Raw genomic sequence first — 25,243 nt, 5'->3', positions numbered from 1 at the left:
TAGGATGTCATTTATTCGAGTTGATTCCAGGGACACGACCTCGCAGAAAGACGACTGTTTTGCGAAATCTCAACAAAATTGGGGAATTCCATGTCGACATTGGCCGTGAACTTGCACCCTTCAAGCATGTTTTTAAGTTTCATTTTAAGATAACTTTTGGATGAGTGAATTGCGTCAAAACTTGTGAGTGTATTCGTGAACTTAGATTTGAAATATAAGCAAAAATTTGAACATTTGTATACATTGTAATGTGTATTTTTTGTAGGCTAGGCCTGTGGTTTTTTATGTTTCCATGGACGCTATATTTATCACCATGTTCGATGTTAATGTTGGTGTTAGCCCAGGTTGGACGACGTCATCACTGCGTTACAACGGAGGTCCAGGGTATTAATTTTACTACTATAGTAGCTTGAGTAACTCCAGCTACTACTAATATTATTAGTAGTAGCTGGAGTTACTCAAGCTACTATAGTAGTTAGCTGGAGTTACCCAGCCCTGAGTTTTATCATTGGGTTGTCATCTAGGGCTGGAGCGCATTTTTCTCGTAACTTGTAGTATTTGCAAAAAAAATTTGGAAAATGTTCAATTTTGTCCCCGTTACACACTAATTGCAACTGCAACTCACCCCAAACTTGCCTGGAATAACCATTACACAGGTCCTTGAAGTAAAAAACGATCCACGATGAAGATTCAGCCTACAATTGCAGTGAAAACAGGAGGAATAACCGCTAACTTGACAACCTTGCTGGGTTGGCCAGGACCGCTATTGGTTTGTGCAAAAAAAAAATGGTGTACAATGAATGGCGGTCGATTAACAGGCACAGAGAGCGATCGCTGTCAACTACTCGTTTTGCCGGCTGCGCGGGCTGTTGGCGCATGACGTCACGCGGAAGCGTAACACCCGATGACTGTTTCATGCACCAGTATAAGGTTTACCACTCGCATCACAGCTTTGGTACTGGAACCGCAACCAATAGTGCATGAAACAGTCATCGGGTGTTACGCTTCCGCGTGACGTCATGCGCCAACAGCCCGCGCAGCCGGCAAAACGAGTAGTTGACAGCGATCGCTCTCTGTGCCTGTTAATCGACCGCCATTCATTGTACACCATTTTTTTTTTGCACAAACCAATAGCGGTCCTGGCCAACCCAGCAAGGTTGTCAAGTTAGCGGTTATTCCTCCTGTTTTCACTGCAATTGTAGGCTGAATCTTCATCGTGGATCGTTTTTTACTTCAAGGACCTGTGTAATGGTTATTCCAGGCAAGTTTGGGGTGAGTTGCAGTTGCAATTAGTGTGTAACGGGGACAAAATTGAACATTTTCCAAATTTTTTTTGCAAATACTACAAGTTACGAGAAAAATGCGCTCCAGCCCTAGATGACAACCCAATGATAAAACTCAGGGCTGGGTAACTCCAGCTATATAGTAGTAAAATTAATACTAGCATGACTAGTAGGATGGAACGCCGTATTATCGCGGTACTTATCACGTTTCTCGTTCGGAATAGAGATTGCCCACTAACCTTCCAGAATTGTCCTGTCTTATGTGTAGTATAACTCTTCCTTTTTAAATTAATATAAAAAAATCTGACGGGTGGTGTGGTTTATTCCGTGTACGATGCCTGTGAAAATAGACATGCACGGCGTGTGCGAACAGAGGTGGACTCCCTATTATCGCGGTATGCGGGAAGTGGTTTTAATAATGATCCCAACTTTTTTGTCCATAGTTTATGTTTGACCAAAACACCCCCTGAATAAAGTCTGATATTTTCCCTGTAACGTTCAAGTTGATTAAAGACAAAATGTCTGCAGGATGATTTCTTAAGACCCTGCCCTTCCCCCGAAAGAAAAACACAAATCCCTGAGGCAAGTCTACTGATCGGCGATTGAGGGCGCCATTCACTTTACACGGTGTGCCGTTTTATTTTCGCTAACGCGCGGTGCTTATTTTGATCCCGTAAAAGTTGTTACGATTTCGCGCTGCAAATATCGTCGTTCGACTTCATTTTACATTTGCAGCTGAAGAATGGGAACCAGACAATGGAACTTTCATGGACAGAGCGCAATTAAAGATTTATGTTAAAATATAAACGGTACCTTTTAGCAGACACGGTGAGGGAAAATTTTGCAAGTTTTGGAAAACGTTAATATTTATTAAAATCGTTAAAAGTCCCGAAAGACACAACATTTTTTAATCGTCCTTTTTATACAACTCGGTAGAAAATCCTTGATGACTGGTGAACTGGATAAAAATCGCCACTTGAAGGAGTTTTGACACTGTAAAAAGAGAAATTTCCCATGCCGCGATAATAGGGATGCCGCGATAATAGGGAGTCCGACTATACTAGTAGTTTATTAGTATAAACTAGTACTATTACTAAGCGAAAAAAAATTCTAAAACATCATGATCATTTTGTTCAATCATTAAACATGTTATTATTAAATCTTGTCATGATTAATTAGAGCTGTTAGAAATTTGAAAGAAAAAAAAAGATAGGGCCTAGGCCTAGGCATGCTAGGCCTAGATAGGGGAAAATTTGGCTAACCGATCACCACTTACCTGCCGCCAAACATCCAAATTTTCACCTCACCTTGTGATTTCAACCAAGAGGAATCCAGGAAACAGTGGACATGCGAAAAATTTTTTAGTAAAAATGTGTTTTAAGAGCACATTTTGCATGCACATGTAGTGCAGATCTGAGTTGAAGCAGCCGGTCAAAACTGATTGAAGTGTCTGGAACAGCGGTACGTTGTACGCATGACATCGATAACCATGACGTCGCATGAGACGTCGCATGAGCCGGCCAATGATAGTGCAATACGTCATTATGAATATTTATTTTCTCATGAATATTTAGTTTATTTCAATGGATACTTCAAATACGTCCAAAGATTGATCATTGCAACAGCGATCGTGCGCGGCCTAGCGGTTAAGAGTCTCGTGTATCAAGCAAGCGTCCGCGGTTCAAATCTCGATGACGTAAGTGACTGATTGATAAATAGAAATTAAGGAAAGGAGAGGGTGAGAGTAGAGGAGGGAAAGTGGAGGGAATAACCATAAAAGATGTAACTTTTGGCGCTAGAAAATTAATTGAAAAAAGTGGTGATCGGGTAGCCGAATTTTTCCCTAGATAGACTTTCAGTGAGATCAAAATTCTAACTCTTGTTATGCCCCGCGGCGAAGCCGAAGGAACATACTGTTTCCGCCTTGTCCTTGTTCGGGTGGGTAGGTGGGTGTGTGTGTCCGGAAAAATCTTGTCAGCGGGATAACTTAAGAAATACTTAACACATGAACTTCAAATTTGGTTTGTGGATTGTTCTTGGTAATCCTAAGAAGCCTATTGCATTTGGGACCGAAAGGTTAAGGGTCAAGGTCACTGTGACTAAAACAATAGAAATCTTGTCAGCACGATAACTTGAGAAATACATGTACTTTACATATGAACTTCAAATTTGGTTTGTGGATTGTTCTTGGTAATCCTAAGAAGCCTATTGCATTTGGGGCCAAAACATCAAAGGTCAAGGTCACATTGGCTGAAACAATAGAAATCTTGTTTAGTATAAAATTGAAATGTGATCTTTTATTTCGCTTTACGGTATCTACAGCTGTGGGTTTTTTTTTAAATTCAGCTTGTTTGTACAGGATCTCTTCACATTCACTCACTCTTTTAAATCACATACAATGACTTCCCAACAGAAAAGCAAAAAAAAATACATTATTCATGTGTTTATTCTGACGTTTCATGTGATGTATACATGTACATGTAAGTTGATGTTAAAATAGTGGTGTCATGTCATGGGAACAGTCACAGTTGTGTTTGTAAACACACCTGACTTGTTTGTGTATAGTTTCGATTTACAATTACAGTTTTGTAAATCAAAGCAGTTCGTCGCATTTTTCAGAATTTCAAAAGGAAACTATTAAAAAAGTTTTTTTTTCTGACAGCAATCAGATTTTGTTGGAAGTGAAGTGATGCTCTGAATATATCAGTGATGTCGTTGACACACTACGATACGCTGAAGGTGGTCGGCAAGGGAAGCTATGGAGAAGTCTGGCTGGTCCGACACAAGAAAGACAAGAAACAGGTGAGGCTTTGCTATCTTAAATAACCAATTTTAACTTTATTTTTATGCATTGTTGATCTCGTAGTTTGAAAAACAGGGCTTCAATTTATCTCAGGGAAAGGTTAGGCCGATGGTAATAGGTACGATAAACCACTGGGCAAGTACCAGTACATGAATAGGTTATGTCACAGACTGACCACCAAAGTCTTCTGGGACCAGTGACCTACAGACAAATCACATTGACCTTGAGTCACTTGTCAAATTACATTATTCTTTTGAGTTCTGAGTAAAGTTGAGTTTAATACTTAACATTAATTTCAAGCCAACTCAATACACACACCCTATGAGAAATGTAAAAATACATGTATTCAGGTGAAATTTTTTTAAACAGCTATTGTATTGTTTATATTCTTTTTAAGCAACAGTCCATCATTTGCAGCTATCCAAAAGTAACTGAAAAAATTAGTGTTGGAAACATTTGGTTTAAAGATAATAATATTTAATATATATTTTTTTCTACACATAATGGACTTCTCCACTTGACAAGCCCACCGCTTAATCTTATCCTGTTATCTAAATTATTGTTTAAACCGTTTCCCTTCAAAATGATTAAGTGGAAATAAATATGAAATGAAATGAAATGAAATGGGACTAAACTCCCTGTGAAATTATTCTTTCTGGCAAGCTGTCGTTTTGAAGAAATCAATGAAAGAAGGCCATTTCCAATGATACGTCTTAAGATGGATTTTTGAAAACTTCCACTAGTAGTTTGTTTTTTAATTCGGCGAAGCACGTGCAAGCGTTGACATGACGCACACGTGTTGCCAGTCCTTCATTTTTAAGGAGCGCGATCGCGCAGGCGCTCCTACTGCGCTCCTCGACTGGCTCGAAGGAGCGCCAAAAATAGCGCTCCTCAAAAATCCAAAAGAGGGCTCGTCAAACACGGGAAGTTTAAAAATAAGAAGTGATAAAAACGCAAAGGATTTTAAGTCTTAAGCTACACGTATTTTTTGTTGGTATAATGCCCAAACTCACGTTAATATGCCGCTGGACATCGCTAAAAATGAACGAACACCGAGCTCGTACGTACTGTAAGATCGTGTGTGTACAGCGGTTGTATACTGTGCGTGCACAATCTGTATGTCGCATAGAGCTGCATGAAAACACGTGGGCCCGTACGTACTGTACGTGTGAGTGCAGCAATGACTGGTTCCCGCTTCGCCGCGCACTAAGTCCCAATGAAGGCATGATGAAAATGCGGTTACCAGTCAACGTAATAGTCGCGCGCGGTGCAATGCACTGCCTGCCGTACAGTGTTTTGCGTGCAGGCCGGACGGGATAGACTTCGTAAAAATGCCAAGAAAACAACGATTGAGAAGGACGATCTTTGCAAGCTTATTCACAAAACTTGATCTCTCTTGTCTGTGTATGTATTTCCCGTGTTCATGAATTTATTTTGAGGAAGTTTCACTGGTATGTGAAGTGAAATGATGCAGCGTGTTTCACCGAAATCCTATACCGTGAAACGAGTCTCATTGCCGGCCCACGACACACAGTGCATCACAAACGCTCGTACTAGTGCGAAGTTCAGACGTTGTTTTAGTTTCTCGTCGTGACTAGCATTGTGTATATGGCATACTTGACCTGCATTTTCCATTATTTTTAAGATCATCGACGGCAGATATTTTCGATAAAACTTAAGGCAAGTTTGTGTCATTTTGAGGCCCTTTTTGTATAGCTTTCGTAGAGCAATTGAAATAGTTCAGGCTGAAAATTTCATATAATTTTAACGAATCTGAAAGCAAATTTTCAGTTGCTTTATGTGCCGTTTACTAACTCTCCATTTTCCAAGTACAATCAAGTGATGAACCAACTGACAACTGTATTAAAAAATGAAAGCCTAAGCAGTAGTCAAACCTTTTATTAATCTCCATTTAGTTAATTTTTTAAAATAAATTTTACCTTGTCTTACAGTTACAAAAACGACAAAAGTAACGCAACTTGAGCATATTTTATTATGCAAAAACTAATAATAATGCAGCCCCTTGAATAAATCCTTATATTCAACATAAAACAAAAACAATGGTAACCCGTCGTTTTACCGCTGTTTATCCGTATATTTTAAGGAGAGCGATTTGCTCTCCTCAAATATTTGAGGAGAGCGATTTATAGCTCTCCTGGATTTTCTTTAAATGAAGGACTGTGTTGCTATAATTTGCCAGTTCAGTGTGTGACATCGCGTAGCTGCAATCGGCTGGATTAAGTACGGGTCCCGAACGCTGAATTCGGGCGCAATTCAAAACATGACTCAGCAACTTTTGATTTGAAATCGAGACCCTAGAAAATTATTTTTCTGGGAATGTACAGCATTCACTGAGCTAAAAGTTCATCAGGTAAATTGTTAAGCAGCCGTCTTTAGATTTTGAGCACTTTTGTTGCTTCAAACGAACATAGTGCACAAATTACAAATGATAAACTCTACCTTTAAAGTTGTACAAACATGCAAATGTTCACTTTTTCAAATGGATACTGGTATATCGCGTTTTGGAAATAAACTCTTCAACTCTTAAAGCCGTATTTATTTCCACTTTGCAAGCCTTCCTGTTTGATCAAGATTTTCTTAATTCAAATCATGTGTTCTCCGCCCCCCCCCCCCTTCCCCCCCTCCCCTCCCGACCCAGTATGTCATCAAGAAGATGGAGATGCTGAATGCCTCTCGGCGGGAGAGGACCGCGGCAGAGCAAGAAGCCAAACTCCTGTCTCGACTGCGACACCCAAACATCGTCTCCTACAAGGACTCGTTTGAGAGCGAGGATGGCTTCTTGTATATCGTCATGGGTTTCTGTGATGGAGGAGATATGTATTGTCGTCTCAAGGAGCAGAAAGGAGCGGCCCTGGTGGAGAAACAGGTGGTGGAGTGGTTTGTGCAGATTGCAATGGCGTTACAGGTCAGTCATGGAAACATCAGCTTCTTATTCTTTGAATCATATCAACCCTACCCCCTAGGCCCTTTTGGCTAGGAACCATTCTCAATCCGGAAAAACCTCCAATTGCCTCCATTTGGATTCAGCCTCAATCCTCCAAAATCATCCGTTATTTCTGGAATTTGTTCAATCCTTTGAAATCCCACAACAATCATTGTTAATGGATTGAGGCAGTGCCGATGACATTCAGAAGCAGTGCGGATGATATCGAGCACAATGCAGAGCTCAATTATGCATGGCTGAACATAAACAATGCAGGGTACAGCCTACAAACTCGTCACAATTGGCCTTATTCACGAGTCGACCATATTGAATTGAAAGTTAGGTAAAATATTAATTTTTTTGAACTTGCGAAGAGAAAGGAAAGCAATTTCATTTATAATCAATTCCAGTCTGCCTCAATAAATAATTTTAAATTTGTAATTAAACATTCCCTAATGTTTAAAGCCATATTAAAAAAAAACCCAAATGACAGTAAAAACGGTATTCTATTTCTGCGATCTGGGTCTAAATCTTGTGTACTAGTTGATGCCTAACTTTTGTTGTTTTTGTGATTTTGAATAATGAAAGGTTTGCAAAAACACCATGTGCGAATAATTCCTCAACTAAGAGAATGGTTCTGAAAAGAAGCAAAGGTATAAACTCTCTCATTCTCTTTGTTGAGAAATTATTCGCACATGGTGTTTCCACAAACCTTTCATTATTTAGTATCTCCACCATGCAAAGCCTCAAATCTTACTTATTTGTGATTTTGGTTGGCCATTTTTGTAGAATATCATTTCGGGGTCTTCATCCCACTAATTATCTTGATTTTTCTTTCTTATAGTTTCCTTTGAATATTGAGCTTGAACATAGTGGCTGTGATCACTTTTTGAAAATAATCCAGTTTCATTTGAGAAAATTAACTCCATTAAAAACTTAAATAATAAATATAAACATTGCAATTTCTCTCTAATTTTTTTTCTTCTTCTCCGATTCCAATTTCAGTACATGCACGAGAGGAACATTCTCCATCGCGACCTGAAGACACAGAATATCTTCTTGACAAAGAGCAAGATCATCAAAGTGGGTGATCTAGGCATAGCCAGGGTGCTAGAAGGGAACAACGACATGGCAACCACGCTGATTGGTACCCCGTACTACATGAGTCCCGAACTCTTCAGTAATAAACCGTATAACCACAAGGTATGTAAAGATTGCCCTGTTTGATGGGACATTCATGTTTTAACTCTAACCGCCCTGAATCTTCCAAAATCCTTTTTGCAAATTGGAGGAATTTGCAGGATTGAGGATACATGGCAAAAGTGCGTTGCTGATTTCGGAGTACGCACTGTGTCAAGGTCTTGGGCCGGACCTTGTGTTGTTTATGCTCAGCCGTGCATAAATTTAGTCCTTGATTATACTTGACATCCTCCGCACTGCCCCAGGATGTCACTGCCTCTGCCTCAGCCTATTGACAGTCATAGCCGGAGGATTTTGCAGGATTCAGGCAGTGATCACCCCTCCATGGACCATATTCAAGAAACAACGGAGGAATTTGCAGGATTGAGGCTATATGCTATTTTTCCATGAGGCTAATTGGAGGATTTTGCAGGATTGAGACTACATCCTAGCAAAAAGGCCTAGGGAGTTGGGGTTAATCAGCTTTCTGAATCCACCAAAAACAAACACTCCGTCGATTACCAATAATGCATCTCTATTGTCACATTCTCTGATGTGCTTAATTGAAATCAAAACATGGGAATAAGTGCAAGTTAACGGTTGCACTTATTCTCTTTCGTGAACTTTTGTGGTTCTGAAAAGAATGGAAAGTCAATGTTTTGGACTGTATGCCTTGCTTGTCGTCTGGAATTTATTGCAAGAGGCATTTTTTACTGATGGGAGGGTTATTTTCGTACCTCCTGACATTTTCTTCATTTTTTTTTCAGTCTGATGTCTGGGCGCTCGGCTGCTGTGTCTATGAGATGGCAACACTGAAGCATGCCTTCAATGCCAAAGATATGAACTCATTGGTCTACAAAATACTGCGGGGCAAGGTGGGTGATATTAACCAAAATCTAGAGATTTTTAAAAATTTGAGTATCCCAAAGAAATGCCAGATTTCTGCAAAAGGTTGGTTTGGCCAAGTCGTTAGAACATGAAGGCATAGAGAGCCATTTGCTTTTAATGCATTTTGTTTTTTTCCAATAATAACCCCACTCAAAATCCAAAGAAGAATGTTCAAAACCTAATCTGTTGAAGTTTCAGCTCAGTGGATATTGCACTTTTCGAGAAAACAGTGAAAAACTAGGGACAACCTTTTCGCCCTCTTTATTTCCAAAAATCAGTCAAGTGGCTGATCATTAAAGATCACCTACATTTCTTGATTTCTTCTAATAATGACAACAAACCAAATGGAATAATTTGCTATTTAGTACGATCTTTAATCCAAGTAAGCTTTTTGATAACAATTCGGTACGTCACATTTGGGATAGAGACAAATGATCGTATATGCCCTAAAGTGGTATAATTTTTTTTCTAAATATCTTGTAATTTAGCCTTTGGAAAACAGACTTTTCGTTCACCCTCAAAAACAGATACGCAACATGTACGAAGGGCAGAAAAAGGGAAATAAATAATGCCCAAATTATTTTTATGATGTTTAACTAGTTTATTTAGTTCTCAATTATTAAAAGGAGAAATCAAAGAAAACTTGTAACTGAGAATAATATTGATTATGAGCTGCATCTTCCACCACCACCCTGCTTCAAAAAAAAAAGAAAATTAGAAATGTCTTAATTTCTGTCACTCCCATCCCAACCACAAAATGAAGCTTTCTCGTGTCCATTGTCACCAGTCATGCCAGTGTCTTTGATTTTTTTTGCAATGAAAAGTGCCCTCGCTGTTTGATGTTTTGAATTGTCCATTAAATAATTCTCTTTGAATTCCCAGATGCCTGCTATGCCCAAGTCCTACAGCGAGGACCTCATTGAATTGATCAAGGCGATGCTGAATCTCGCTCCAGAGAAACGTCCGAGTGTAGCGCGGATCCTACGCAATCCCTTCATCAAGAAACACATAGCTATCTTCCTAGAGGGCACCAAATCAAGGTATGATGGGATAGAGCAATCCATTACCCCCCCCCCCCCCCCCCCCCCCCCCCCGCCACCTCCTTGGCAGCTGTGGCCACGTTCAGGCAAGGACCATTAGTCGACTAGTGGTTGATTTGTTACGTACCTTACGCCTGCGCACTGATAGCAACGTGCGAACGTCTCTAGTCAAACGCTGGTCAAAATGTTTTCGCAAAACTCTTGGATCCTGGCTCCCTGCTGTACGTTATGAATGTGCGTGGCTATTGGTTACCAGCAATGCAACCAGGCCCAGTAGGTTGGTTCCAAATAGTCGACTAGCGTAGTCAACCACCTCTGACTATTAGTCGACTAGTGGTTGATCTGTTACGTACCTTACACCTGCGCACTAATAGCAACGTGCGAACGTCTCTAGTCAAATGCTGGTCAAAATGTCATCGCAAAACTCTTGGATCCTGGCTCCCTGCTGTACGTTATGAATGGGCGCGGCTATTGGTTACCAGCGAAGCAACCAACCCCAGTAGGTTGGTTCCAAATAGTCGACTAGCGTAGTCAACCACCGTCGACTAGACAGAGTTCGGGCTAATTCTAGTCGAACTATGGTTAACCAATGGCCAACAGTAGTTCTTGCGCGAACTTGTCCTGTGACTGCCATCTAAATGTTCGACAGAAGCACGATATGTGCACTTGGGCATGGCACCTGCAACTGGAACAAGCAGACTGGTATTAGGGAGACGCGTGTATTATTACCGACTTGCGAAGTAAGCAGTGTTTATTGCCAACTCGGGAGTAGTTATAGGTAGAGTGGGCCATTTGTAATTTGTGCATTTTTCTGTTTCAACCAACATAAGTGCTCAAATCTAAAGACCGATGCTTAGTAACTTAAACCTAATGAAGTTTTAGCTCTGTGAATGCTGTATAGTTCAAGAAAACAGAACAAGCATTGGGAAATTTCGCGCAAGAACTATTGTTGACCGTTGGTTAACCATAGTTCGACTAAAGATAGCCCGAACTCTGTCTTGTCGACGATGGTTGACTACGCTAGTCGACTATTTGGAACAAGCCTACTGGGGCTGGTTGCATCGCTGGTAACCAATAGCCGCGCACATTCATAACGTACAGCAGGGAGCCAGGATCCAGAAGTTTTGCGATGACATTTTGACCAGCGTTTGACTAGAGACGTTCGCACGTTGCTATTAGTGCGCAGGCGTAAGGTACGTCACAAATCAACCACTAGTCGACTAATAGTCCTTGCCCGAACTTGGTCAGAAACACAATATTCTGGATCTCAATTTTAATTTCAAAGTTGCCGATGCTTATTTTTAGTTATGCCCTGTCGTGACGCAATCCCAATATCGGCATTTGGGACAAGATTCTCATTCAGCTGGTCGTCACCCATTCACGGATTCGCCCAATTGCAAACCAACTACAAATTTGAACGCATGTTGTTTTTGTCAGACGACCGAATTCTGGGAGTACAGAGAGAAGGTCATCCAAGCCAGAGATCGTTGAGGTGTCGTCCTTCTCACCGCAGACTGCAGCTGTCAACGACGTGCCTCTTGGGGGCGCTCTATCACCGATCACCGAAGTACCCGCCAAGAGTGCAAAGGTATGCAGGCCGAGACTAGGGGCCAGTTCCCTTGAGCTGTAAAGAACAGAAAATTGATAAGCATAGAAAATGTTAGCTGAGCCAAAAGAAGGGTTACCAGCAAAGGTGCCATGCAATGTGCATTGCGTATGACTGGTACTCAGCAGATCTTTACTTAGTAAGTAAAAACGAAAATGAAATTCTGCAAATGAAAATTCCCGACAAACGACTCATGTAGCTTGACCGCCCCAACTTGGCCATTATGTCTTTAGGTCTATTTAGGGTTCTGTGCTTACGTTGTTAGCACACAAGTTTTTTGTTAGCATGGAATGTAGATCCTGTGCTTATAGTCGCCATTCTGTGCCAACAGGCCTAGTGAAAAAAATTGACTGAAACCCTGTAAGCACAGCATTCATAGTAACCAGATGCATAAGCCATATTCCTCTCAAACCCAAAATGAAACCAAATGAAATGAAAAGGATCACATATTACTCAAACTAAATCTGAGGAGCGAACTCAACTTAAAATTTTTTTTAATCCCGTCATCAGATGTCATTTTGTCTTTTGTTTTTTTTATAACTTCTCATTTTGATATCAATTTTGTTTTAGTAAAACAAAACCCAAATTATGCTCTCAATGGACATAACATCAATTGAATTTCAATTTGTGTTTCCTTTGATTTGGGTACAATTAATCAGCCCAATTTGTTTAATTAAAGTTATTGTTAAATTCTTTATTAATTTTAAGAAACCTTCCTCAACGCCTCGAGTCTCCAGCGGCGATGCCAAAAAGTCAGCCAAGACTCGCCCCTCATCGTCAGGGTCAAAAGACAAGAAGGAACCTGCTAAAGATGGTGCTAAGGACAGAGTAAGATTACGTCAAATTTCTCCTAAGCCAGAAGAACAATCATGTGAAGAGTTTATTTCCACAAAACGATACACGCCTTTTTGTTCCCTTTTAGAGTCTTGCTCTTTCCTGGCTGCCCAAACACAACTTAAGATTACAAGAGAGAGCCCATCACGTGGCCGGCTTTAAACAGATGATAGAGACCAGCTGGCTGGTCTTAAAAACTTATTCAGTGTCACATGAAATTTGGACTCCTTTGAAATCCAGTGTCTTTTACCATTTAAGTGGTTGAACGTTCACAATCCTCACGTAGGCTTGTGCAACAGTACCAGTGAGTCTGTATTTCATAGTCCTAAATTCACTACACACCGGAACAGCTGCGTTCTGCGCAACATCGGGCAGTATGCACGACGCGCGCGCCAATCTCCACGTAAGGAGTTGTTTACCACTACTCCCAAGACTGGACATTCCATTATATAACTAGAGGGGTATCCCCCAAAAAAGTAAAATTGTTGAAAAAAAAATTGTTGGAAATTTCTTATTTTTGACTTGTGTTGACTTTTGGACTGAAAAGTTTTGAATTTTTCTGACCGAAAAGGTTTTTATGAATGGGAACAAATTTGTGCTTGGCCGGTATTAAACACTCTGTTTAAGACCGATTGGAGTCTGGATACTGATAATTATCCTCCAACCAGTCTTAAACATAGTGTTTAAAACCGGCCAAGCTGACAGTTATTCCCTTAAATGGATACCATTAAAAGTTTTAAATATTCATACTGTCGGATTTCTTCACAGAGCTCTGCCGTAAGGAAGCCACGCCCACTCCCAACTCCGCCCACTAACGCTGGTACCCCGCGCAAGAGTGCCAGTGTCAGTAAGAACCCATCAGGCAGTCGTAACGTCGGCCGTTCCTCCTCATCTTCGTCCAGTTCTGTCTCCAGTTCCAAGGAGAGTGTAGCCACGCCCAGAACAGAAGAGGAAGGGGTAAGATTGATTTCAGACAATAATTTGCAGGGTGCGTTCATTTGTGCGCAAAAACAAATTCATTTTTCTGAGGGTTACAAACGCCTAAGTTCCGAATAAAATAGTTTTTCCATTAAAACAAAACATACAAATTACAAATTTGTAAGGAGAAAAAGAAATTTTTTTTAAGCTAAATAAAAAAATGCTCATTATAACTTGCTTTCATCAATTCTTTGCAGAGACGGTCGGTCAACACCTCCGCAAGAATGCGAAGACGGGAAAAGCTGAGGGAATCACAAGAAGGAGCAGCCACTGGTCCGACTGGTAGGCACACAAATTGTGATAAACCATGTTGCTTAGGGACAAAAGCGCCACTGTCCCCGAATTTGACTTCATGCCATCTCTTCTACAGAAGCATAAATGGTTGGACTGGCTATACCCGCACATGCCGATACATCTGTCTTATGAAAAGTTAAGTCTGTTACGAGCCAAATGGCTCATCAGGCCCGCGTTTATCTCCAGTTTCCTTGGCATGGAAGACCTGGGAATATTTTTGTTCCTTTGGATGGGATGCCAGTCCATCACAGGTTACTCTCCAGCTAATGCCAATACCCATACTCCTGGGTGGAGAGAGGCATGTTGGAGTGATGTGGCTTGCCCAAGGACACAACATATGGCCAGCAGCTGGATTCGAACCCCTGGCCCTTTGATCATGAGACACAAACCCTAACCACTAGGCCACACTCCCCCACCAGCCACTTCTACTTTTACCCCAAAACAAATCTTGAACCTTGTCCTTTCCTACAAAAGTAATTCTATCCTGTCCAAGCTAGATCAGAATTTCTTTGCATTTTTTATAAAGCACTACATGATATGCAGTTGCATAGCATTTTTGTACATAATACATTTCTGATCACCTTTGAAATACTATTTCTTGTCTTTATTACTTATCCCTCCCTCCCTCAGTGACAGTATGTAGAGAGTAACCCTATGGGTCAAAATCTAACAGGTTACAATTTCTAACAGGTCCGTAAGTGTGCCTCATATTGGTACAATTGACAGGTTAACCCTAAAAGGGCCGGGGGGGGGGGGGGGGGCGGGGGCGGAACCCCCCCTCAATTTTTTCGGACCGCAGGTTGCCACGCAGCGAAAAAGTTTCCGGCGCAAACTGAAATTTCCCATATACATCGTGTGCACAGAGCACAATTACCATTCGTACATATGAATAATTAATTAGCCATAATTCTAAAACCCTTTCACCTATAGTCATGAAATTTCTTGGGTATGTTCATGATGAGTTGCTCTATGCATGTTCCGAGTTTCAAAATTTTTTGTCACTCGATGGCCGAGATCTTGGGGGGGGGGGCAGAATCCCCCGGCTGAGAGATGGTCAAAATAACCCGGCACTTTTAGGGTTAAAATGGCTGCTACACAAGCTGTACCAGTATTAATGGTCAAGCTATCTATCAAACCACTTCAACAGGCTTTGGCAGTTATAGGGTTTAATCCATCTGGGTTTCTGGTAGTTGGTGACCAGTCTGTACAAAAGCTATTAAGAGAGGTAGGGGTTAGGTTTTTGACAGTTTGTGATAGTTACAAATATAGGAGGGTTACTTTAATAAGATAATTTATCTATGACTTTTATGTGGATTAAATTGTTTCATGTTTGCTTTCTAGTACGCAGTTCCGCTGACGCTGCAGCAGGCAGGAAGTCAAGCAACGGTGTAGTAAAAACGAGAGCAACGCGGTCCAAGTCTGACCCCAACCCTCCACACAGGGTGAGTTGCTATCATTCTAAGGTTCTGCTTGCTTGATATGTTTTAGCAATTTGACTTTGATAATGTACGTCCTGGATTTTGTTATTTTCAACATGCTGAAAACTGTCAATTGGTCTTATGGTGCTTGTGGTACAAGGCCATTTTTGGCATGTCAGTTACATCACTTGGTGCTCAGTCATCCGTGGCGGTAAAATGGAGTTCGTGGTGTCAAGAAAAAGAAGACGTGGTTATGTAACAGATGGTGGTTACCATTTTCCTAAATAATTTGTCATACCCGAGAAATCAACAAAATAAGCTCGGTTTCCTGTTTTTTTGAAACACCCTGTATAGTGCTTGGGGAGTTTTGGGTGCTACAGTGAGTAACAGGCAGGGTGGTTTCTGGCCTTATCAGTATAGAAAAAAAAATCTTTTAGACCTTTTATCCAATTTTCAGACTCTTATATTATATTGCAATATTGTCCTTATGTAGGTCAAGGCGAAAGGTCGTGATGAAGTGGATTCATCCGCACCAAAGGTCAAAGGTGACGATGAGGTTGATGCAGCGTCACGGCGTTCTGATAGACCAAGCGTGGGAGATGACGACTCAGATGATTCAACTGATGCCCCAGAAAAAGCCAAGAAATAGTGAGGATTGGTTTTCTCGTATCAGGTTTTGTTTGAAACGAATAAAAGCTGGGTCGTACTACATGCAAACATGATTTGAATGCAAAACGAATTGGCTTAACAACCCATTCCCAGTCAAACTTGCCTCTGCCAAAATGTGTTTTAACTTCTGCAAAGGAACATTTGTCTTGAGGTTACAAAGTCTTGTTCAAATTTGATTTCATAAAGTATGAAGTGGCCTTAACCCTAAAAGGGCCGGATTATTTTGACCATCCCATTTCCACCCCCTCCCCCCTTAATATCTCGGCCATCGAGTGACCAAAAATTTTGAAACTCGGTACATGCATAGAGCAACTCTTCATGACCATACCCAAGAAATTTCATGACTATAGGTCAAAGGGTTTTGGAATTATGGCTAATTACGTATTTATATGTACAAATGGTAATTCTGCTCTGTGTACACGACGTATATGGGAAAATTCAGTTTTCACCGGCAAATTTTTCGCTGCGTGGCAACCCGTGGTCCGATTTTTATATTTTGGTATCAAAAGATGCGCAAGGCTTGAGGCTAAAAAGTCAACAGCTCGGGTCGCAGAAAATTTTTTTTAAAGGCTATCGCGGAAAAACCTGTGGTCATTGGGACCAACAACACAGACAAAAAGTAGCTAACATATTGGGCAGCTAAGTAAATTTGAATCAACAAAAATCTACGGCCTAATGTTTTGTTGCTTCAAACGAGAAAAACTGCACAAATGACAAAATTAATGATCTACCCTACCTTTAAAGTAATTCAGACTCCTTTTGTTGGGCTGAGTCGTATATTTTCTGCATAGCTGCTCCAGGATTTTTGGTCCTCGTCTCATTTTTTTTTCTCTGTTCCCTTCAGCGAGGAGAAAGAGATTTCAGAGTTCTCCTCCCTCCTGGAGTCAACACTAAAACTAGACATACCCAACCTGGAGGAGGAAATCAACGAAGACCCTGACGAACCAGAAGACACACCCGATGGGATAGACACCCCTGACTCCTCCATCGGACAGAGCAACATGGATCCCCTGAGCGGCACCGTCGATATCTTCATCAGGCCAGCGGCACCGAGAGCACCGAGGGGACTAGGTCAGTATGCCTCCCATGGCTTGCTAGTTAATTTGAAAATTGTACTTCAAGTAGGTGTAGGAAACCCATTCACGCGTGTGTGGTGTGCAGTAGCCTGCACATTCCCTAGTACACTCTTGTGTTATAGACCAGTGTTTTTCTAAGACCCAAGAATACTGAAATACAAGGGCGTATACTGGTAGCTGTACACCACCTTACACTAGGAAGCGCTGTTCTTGATACTTACGCATTCTTACACTCCTCAACCTTACACCAAAACGACACATTTTAATCTTTTGTACTTTTTTTTCTTTGTTTATCAGTGCTTTTGAATACATTTTGGTTGCTAGGAAGTTTGAATAATACCTCAAAATCTGCCTTTGTTTCTGACAACGAAAAAGTGGGGGGGGGGGGGGAGATGATAAGCCCTTTCCCTGGCCACTAAGTGTGTGTGGGGGGATACATATATACCCCCACGCCCAAGGATTTTCGCCCCGAACGGAACCCAAAACTATGACTGTAACCAGACCCAAAATCGCCCTTGGTTTAGATATTTGAGCTTGACGCCTTTTAGATTCTATCAGTGCATGTTCAATGAGTGGTGCATACCTCTGTTTTTCATGTGATATGGAGATGTCATTCCTTGGCCATAAACTACACACTTGTTTGTTTGTTGTTTTTCCCCCACAAATCCTTTCATTTCAATAATAATTAAATCCACCCTGCTTGCAAATTTAATGCGTTTTTGTTAACCAGGTTCGCCAGGGATGCCTTTTGCCCGTGAGTTTGCTCCAAGATCATTATGTTTAACAATAATAGCACCATTTTTTTTCAAATTGTAGGGCATGTTGTTAAACACAAAACATAATGAATTTATTATTTCTGTGTTTCAGTTAATTTTTTATTTTGTTTATTTTTGTAATTTGTAATTTGTAATTTCAATTTGTTTTAAAAATTTTTAATTGTGGTTATTTGTTCTTTGCTGGTTTGTTTTTTGTTTATTTGTTTTTGGTGTGGGTGGGGGGAGGCTAGAATGATTTTTAAGAAAGTACAACCAGGTAAAAACAATTCCATAAGTTGCTGTTATTTTGTTTGCTAAGATGCAACCCATCCTCAGTTTCATTAATTTCTTTGTCAGTCACTCAAGCATGCGTTTTGTAAATCACCATTTTGATTCATTTTAAAACATCAAAACCTCTGCATGTGTGTTTTTGTCATATGCGAGCACTTACTAAACTGAGTTTCTAGTCAAAATGAACATTTTTTTCAGGTATCGTATCTCTTTTCATCCACATTTTGCAACTCAGCACCGTAATGACATCAGTTTTCAGGGAAACAACTTGAATTTTCCCAATAATAACAAACACCGAAAGAAGTTGCATCCCGACCCCCCTCTTTTCATCAAATATTATCTCAATGAAGGTCAGTCAGTACAAAAATACTGATGAAAAGACGTGAATCTGGGACTGAGAAACATTTCCAATTTTGTTAGAAAATACTTTGAAAATGCACTCGACTCTCCATAGACTTTGTACACAACCAAAGAAGTGGCGTCTGGATACTACATTCTTTGCAAAACACTAAACTCCAAGTTTTTATTTGTTATTATCAATTTTTTTTTTGGGGGGGGGGGGAAGGGGGTTAAGGGGATTTGGGTGGCTATGTGTCTCATTGCACATGATGGAGTAGAAGCCATTAATAAGAATCCATCCAATGTAATGAGTTGTGCATTGCATGCTGCTATTAAAGTAAAACAGTTAAAGTTAAGTACTAGGTCTATGCATCGGAACCAGGTACCCGAGTACCCAACCATTGATGTCAGGAACCGGTTCCAGATTATGGGATTGGGTACCCGTAACCAACTTTACAAATTACTTAGTAACTTCTCAGACAATGAAAAAGAAAGGTTAGGAATGCCATTTGTTGGGAATTTTCAAAATGAAAACCAGTTGACTTGGAGAACCAAAACAGATTTCACATTTATGTGCATTTTTAGTGCGACAGATGACGCTTGCGAAAGTTGCAGTTTACACCGTAAAGCTATAACGCCCTTCAGACATCTTCCGAGATTTGAATTTTGGGGTTGGGTTCTTTAACGGGTACTTGGGTACCATGTTTTACTTCAATATGGTACCCAGTTTCCATTCTACCCGTAAATACACAAGTCAATTATACAGCCTTCAATCTCAAGTCAAGTTACAAGCTTTTCAATCAAATACATGTATGTGAAAGAGAGGCCTACTTTAGTCATTGTTAAATGTTCATTCCCTTTACTTTCCATTACTTTGTGACCTAACTTGTGAACGTCTTGTCCTGTGACTATGACTATGACAGGTACAAGCAAATGCGTCTAGAGAAACTTGACTATGTTTAAAAGATTCACATGCTTAGCACCTCACAGAAAGGTAACTGTACAATACTTGCAATGTAGTGCCCAGACAAAGACTTGCACAATTTCTCAATTTTCATTGATGTTTGACCCTCCAGGTAATGCAACAATGACAACATCGGGCCGACTGATGGACAGGATCGCAGCTCTGAGGAAAGACATCATGAACGGCATCGGGATTGAGATGCTTCAGAAGGCTTACGACTGTCTGGATAACGGTGATGAAGAGTCAGTCGAGGTAAGACTCTTGTTGCTGGACCTGAAGAGCCAGCCTCCTGCCCTCCAGTCTTGTAGTCGAGTGCATCACATGTCCATCACAGATCCTCACAAGTCCATCACAGATCTTCACACGCCCATCACAGATCCTCACACGCCCATCACAGATCCTCACACGCCCATCACAGATCCTCACACGTCCATCACAGATCCTCACATGTCCATCACAGATCCTCACACGTCCATCACAGATCCTCACACGTACATCCATCACAGATCCTCACACGTCCATCACAGATCCTCACACGTCCATCACAGATCCTCACACGCCTATCACAGATCCTCACACGCCCATCACAGATCCTCACTTGTCCATCACAGAACATCACACGTCCATCACAGATCCTCACACGTCCATCACTGATCCTCACACGTCCATCACAGATCCTCACATGTCCATCACAGATCCTCACACGTCCATCACAGATCCTCACACGTCCATCACTGATCCTCACACGTCCATCACAGATCCTCACATGTCCATCACAGATCCTCACACGTCCATCACAGATCCTCACACGTCCATCACAGATCCTCACACGTCCATCACAGATCCTCACACGTCCATCACAGATCCTCACATGTCCATCACAGATCCTCACACGTCCATCACAGATCCTCACACATCCATCACAGATCCTCACACGTCCATCACAGATCCTCACACGTCCATCACAGATCCTCACACGTCCATCACAGATCCTCACACGTCCATCACAGATCCTCACATGTCCATCACTGATCCTCACATGTCCATCACAGATCCTCACACGTCCATCACAGATCCTCACACGTCCATCACAGATCCTCACATGTCCATCACAGATCCTCACATGTCCATCACAGATCCTCACACGTCCATCACAGATCCTCACACGTCCATCACAGATCCTCACACGTCCATCACAGATCCTCACACGTCCATCACAGATCCTCACACGCCTATCACAGATCCTCACACGCCCATCACAGATCCTCACTTGTCTATCACAGAACATCACACGTCCATCACAGATCCTCACACGTCCATCACTGATCCTCACACGTCCATCACAGATCCTCACATGTCCATCACAGATCCTCACACGTCCATCACAGATCCTCACACGTCCATCACTGATCCTCACACGTCCATCACAGATCCTCACATGTCCATCACAGATCCTCACACGTCCATCACAGATCCTCACACGCCCATCACAGATCCTCACACGTCCATCACAGATCCTCACACGTCCATCACAGATCCTCACACGTCCATCACAGATCCTCACATGTCCATCACTGATCCTCACACGTCCATCACAGATCCTCACACGTCCATCACAGATCCTCACATGTCCATCACTGATCCTCACACGTCCATCACAGATCCTCACACGTCCATCACAGATCCTCACACGTCCATCACAGATCCTCACATGCCCATCACAGACATACTCTTTGGACAGAAACACTTTCAGACTGTCATCTTTTCTTTCATTTTTGAAAAGGCTGAACTGGTAGCACTGATGGGCCGAGAAGACTTTGAGATCTACGGCGGCAAGATTTGGCAGCTGAAGTTCTGTGAGGAGACAGTGTTTGGTTGACATGGCAACACAGGTGGGTGAGTATACTCTGAAAAAAAAATGGCGACCTTTGACATTGGATACCTGCGTCTTCGCATCAAGATGTTTCTACAACCGACATGGAAATTACAAGTGCATAACTGCTACGTCATCGAAGAGATGTTTCTCATCTTCTGCAGGTAGAGATAAGCTTGACTTATCTAGAACTGCCCTTTGAATGGTTGACATGTTTTTACAACTGCAGGAGTCTGTATAAAGTACAACCGTCAAACTCTTTGCAGCTTTCCAGAAACCTATATTTTCATGACTTTTCACCAAGGTTTCAACAACAAAAAGAGGTTCAAAGACACAGTTTGCTTTGGAAATATTTATTAAATCCAACTTGGGAATTGCTACTTAGTTTTGTTCAATTGCATTCTACAGTGCCTTTTTTTTTCTAAAATATTTAATTAAATTTTCTTTTGTATTCTGCATAGAAACAAACTTGTTTGAGATTTGGTAATAATTCTTAGCCAAACTGATGGCGCTGCTGTGCAGTACTTATTGGTCATATTGTTGTCATTGGCGACATTCATATTACTTTTGTATATTCATCTCTTCAACCAAAAGCCAGCAAATTGTTACTTTCTTCCTTCATATGTTCTAATTTTTTTAAAAGAGCTAGAAGATGTTGTCTTGGAGAGTGTAAGGTTTTGAGAAATGTGGTCGTGCGAGTGCAAGGAAACCATGCAGAGTTTTCTTCTCAAGATTTGGAAACTTGGCTTTACAAAATCACTGCGAAGAACTAATCCCGAATTTGACTTGCATTTGCGATGTGAAATTCCTGCTTTATATTGGAGCACCAATGGTTACGGTGTTCGACTCTTGTGCCGTGGTACGTATACGTGGGTTTGAACCCTGACGGGAAACATGGTGCTTGTGTTCATGGGCAAGGCACTTGACTGCAATTACCTCTCTCCACCCAGGAGTATAAACGGGTACCTGTGAAGGTAGAGACCAGAATGCGCTGATATTGAGCTGCTGCAGAAACTAGCCTCATGCATTGCCTGATGAACAGGGGTAATAATCATGAAGTGCTGTGAGACCTTTGCTTTTAAGCGCTATATAAAATTATAAGCACCGCATGTATTATTTCAGATGTAAATATCCATCAGCATCCTTCAGATACCGGTATGTACAGGGTGAGTCAAAAAAAGCGAAACCCCAATGTCGGGACTATTGTTTTAGTGAAGTTCTACATGTAGCACTTTCAAAATCAAAAATATGAAAGCCCAATTCATAAACTTTCTTTTAGTACAAGAATCATTCAAATCACTCAAGTAGTTTTGAAGTTACAGAATTTTAAACACGACCACCGTTTGAAAGTTCTGTCCACGGATCACAAAAAAGGTGTGCATTCTTTTAGCAAAACGAAACCAATTCACACACACCCCTACATGTATGTGATTTGTTTTTGTTTTGCTGAAAGAACACTTACCTTCTTGTGATCCGTGGACAGAACTTTAAAACGGTGGTTGTGTTTAAAATTCCGTAACTTGAAAAGTACATGGGTGATTTGAATGATTCGTGTACTGAAAGAAAGCTTATGAATTGGGCTTTCATATCCTAGATTTTGAAAGTGCTACGTGCAGAACTTCACTAAAACAACGGTCCCGACATTTGAGTTTCGTGTTTTTTGACTCACCATACTCACCCTGTACTGGTAGATGTTCATTTTTACATGTAATCTACGTGTAAATTGTGTAAACATGAAAAGTAGTTTTCTATGAGAGAATATAAAATACTGGTACTTGTGTAGTTTAGGACTTAGCTAGGGCATTCAGTGGTTACCAGGCAAAGACTTATCAGTCACTTGTATTCATTTCTCATTCATGTCTAGTATTTTGTACATAGTGACACGGGCATTGTAACTCATTGCTGACTTAAAAAGTATTCAAACTTTACAGAGTATCAGTACTAGCAGTTCTTTTGTTTCATATATTTCTCGTCAGTCATCAATTATTGTGGATGTACATGTAAAACTCTCAAAACAGAAAGTCTCGATCCCGATTAATCCAAAACTTAATATTTAGAGTGATAAGGAATTGTACTGAGTGTTGAAACATACAAGGTTTCGGCAAGAAATATCATACAAATACTGTTGAAATGACTCTTGCAAATCAGTATTTGTGGCGTTTGGCTGTATATCAGAAGTTGGCTGGAAAATTTTGCCTTTGGCGAAAATTGAAATTTTTGGCAAAAATAATCCCAGCGTATCGGTTTATTCTCAGTACTTATATGTATCAACCAAAGTGGAGAATGGATTATGCCAATGATTATGTCTTTGTACATTTTATCATTCCCTTGGAGTGGAAAAGTATCTGTTCTGATATTTGTAAATATTACAAAATGTGTGTCTACATCTACATACAATGTACGTACGTAGCCATGAGTATTTGTATATGTGTGGTAATTCTTGGAAATGTATTCTGATAATAATGACAGGTTCTGGGACTGTTCTGAGCGTGTTTTGAGGTGCTGTTAATACTGACTGATCAGTGGTTTAAATTTCTGTTATTTATGGACATTCCTGTTTAGGCCTGGGCGAGTAGTGGATTTTTCTACTCGAGTACTCGCAAAGAAATTACTACAGTTTCTTGCGCAGGACATCAAGTTCAAAATTTGCTGTATGTACTCCATTCCATGTTTGCACACAAACCAGGGCATGCTCAGGATGTATCCTAGGCCACCCTGGTTTTCATAAAGTGCGCCCTCTACAGCTCACTGCAAAGAGTCTACAAAAACACCTCATGTGTGTAGCGTTTTTCCTGTCATGCATGTACATATTCTTGTTAGTGTAACTCAGATTTTAGATATAGGTTGGTTTGGCAAGCCTCTAGAACACCATTCTTTAAAAAAAGTTTTTCGGAGTAAAAAAACTTATTTTCAGTCCACTCTATAAACCATACATGTTCGTTTATACTTTTTTGTGTATTTCAGTAAGCCTCTAGAACACCATTCTTTAAAAAAAGTTTTTCGGAGTAAAAAAACTTATTTTCAGTCCACTCTAAAAACCATACATGTTCGTTTATACTTTTTTGTGTAGTTCCGTAAGTTATTCAACATTGTGCAAAAATTTGATCCCGTCCTTCAAATCATAGATGTATAGTATCATAATGTATAATGATTTTATCAGTTTGGATAAGAATGGTAATATATATACTTACAATATGGAGCAAAGATTATGTGTGATTTCAGTTAATTTGTTTTTAGGTTTTGAATGAAATGGTCATTAAACGTGTTAAAAACGAGGCAAAGAAAAGATTGTGTTTTTTATATTCCAAATGTGCATGGATTGTCTACTTGGCCTACATGTAATTGCCCTTAACTAAGCAGTTGTGCGTGTTGAGTTTTCCTAACCATAACCTTCCCAAATCCTCCAAAATCCTCTTTGCAAAATGGAGGATTCTGTAGGATTGAAGCTACCGTACATGGCAAAAGCACTGTGTCAAGGTCTTGGGCCTGACCTTGTGTTGTTGCTCAGCCGTGCACAAATTTAGGCCTACATTATAGTTGAAATCCTTCTCACTGCTCCAGGATGTCACTGGCTCTGCCTCAACATATTGACAGTGATTGCTGGAGGATTTTGCGGGATTGAGGCAGCATGCTATTTTTACATGGAGGCAGTTGGAGGATTTTGCAGGATTGAGGTTACATCCCAGCCAAAATTCCTAGGGAGTTCTGTTTAATGTCATCACAAGTCAATCATAAATCATTTACAAGTCGTCCAGTTGAGGTCGTCACCAAATAATTAAATGTAGCAAAGTCATTCTTGTCTTATTGGTAATCCCTTGTGACTTGTGACAAACATTATGTTCTTCTTGTCATTTGACTTGTGATGGAATCACAAAATGAAACTTCCTGGAAAACCTTAAGCAATTTTATATTTTTTTCATTTCTAGGAATTTCTTGTTTTTAAAAGAAATGATGTCAGCGTGCGTGAGATACCTATGAATTGATTGTGTGATTGTAAAGAATTTTAGAA

General features: G+C 40.7%; 1 protein-coding gene across 3 annotated transcripts; it reads left to right on the top strand.

Moving 5' to 3' along the window:
• LOC119732104 (serine/threonine-protein kinase Nek4-like) lies at positions 1-22,406 on the top strand. Of its 3 annotated transcripts, none has more exons than XM_038205493.1 (16): positions 1-183; positions 3,953-4,085; positions 6,746-7,012; positions 8,036-8,233; positions 8,977-9,084; positions 9,980-10,137; positions 11,575-11,725; positions 12,452-12,571; positions 13,346-13,534; positions 13,753-13,837; positions 15,191-15,291; positions 15,761-15,915; positions 16,781-17,007; positions 17,743-17,766; positions 19,474-19,613; positions 21,145-22,406. In XM_038205493.1, exons 2-16 carry the CDS (start codon positions 3,993-3,995, stop codon positions 21,238-21,240), a joined length of 2,112 nt encoding a protein of 703 aa, XP_038061421.1. In that variant the 5' UTR covers positions 1-183; positions 3,953-3,992; the 3' UTR covers positions 21,241-22,406. The 3 variants fall into 3 exon arrangements, with proteins under 3 accessions (XP_038061421.1, XP_038061419.1, XP_038061422.1); XM_038205491.1 differs by having other exon boundaries at positions 3,946-4,085; XM_038205494.1 differs by lacking the exon at positions 17,743-17,766 and having other exon boundaries at positions 2-183; positions 3,946-4,085.
• Positions 22,407-25,243: the final 2,837 nt, after the last annotated feature.

The sequence above is a fragment of the Patiria miniata genome, unplaced genomic scaffold (genome assembly GCF_015706575.1).
Source record: "Patiria miniata isolate m_02_andy unplaced genomic scaffold, ASM1570657v1 HiC_scaffold_24, whole genome shotgun sequence".
NCBI lineage: Eukaryota > Metazoa > Echinodermata > Asteroidea > Valvatida > Asterinidae > Patiria > Patiria miniata.
Note: the sequence above shows the minus strand (reverse complement) of the source record. Positions and strands in the feature narration are given on the sequence as shown.

Excerpts from the sequence above, each read along its gene's own strand:
- LOC119732104 (XM_038205493.1), top strand. The coding sequence starts at position 3,993 with ATGTCGTTGACACACTACGATACGCTGAAGGTGGTCGGCAAGGGAAGC. Across the intron at positions 17,008-17,742 it reads GAGAGCACCGAGGGGACTAG|GTTCGCCAGGGATGCCTTTT; the intron begins GTCAGTATGCCT and ends TTTGTTAACCAG. Across the intron at positions 19,614-21,144 it reads GTGATGAAGAGTCAGTCGAG|GCTGAACTGGTAGCACTGAT; the intron begins GTAAGACTCTTG and ends ATTTTTGAAAAG.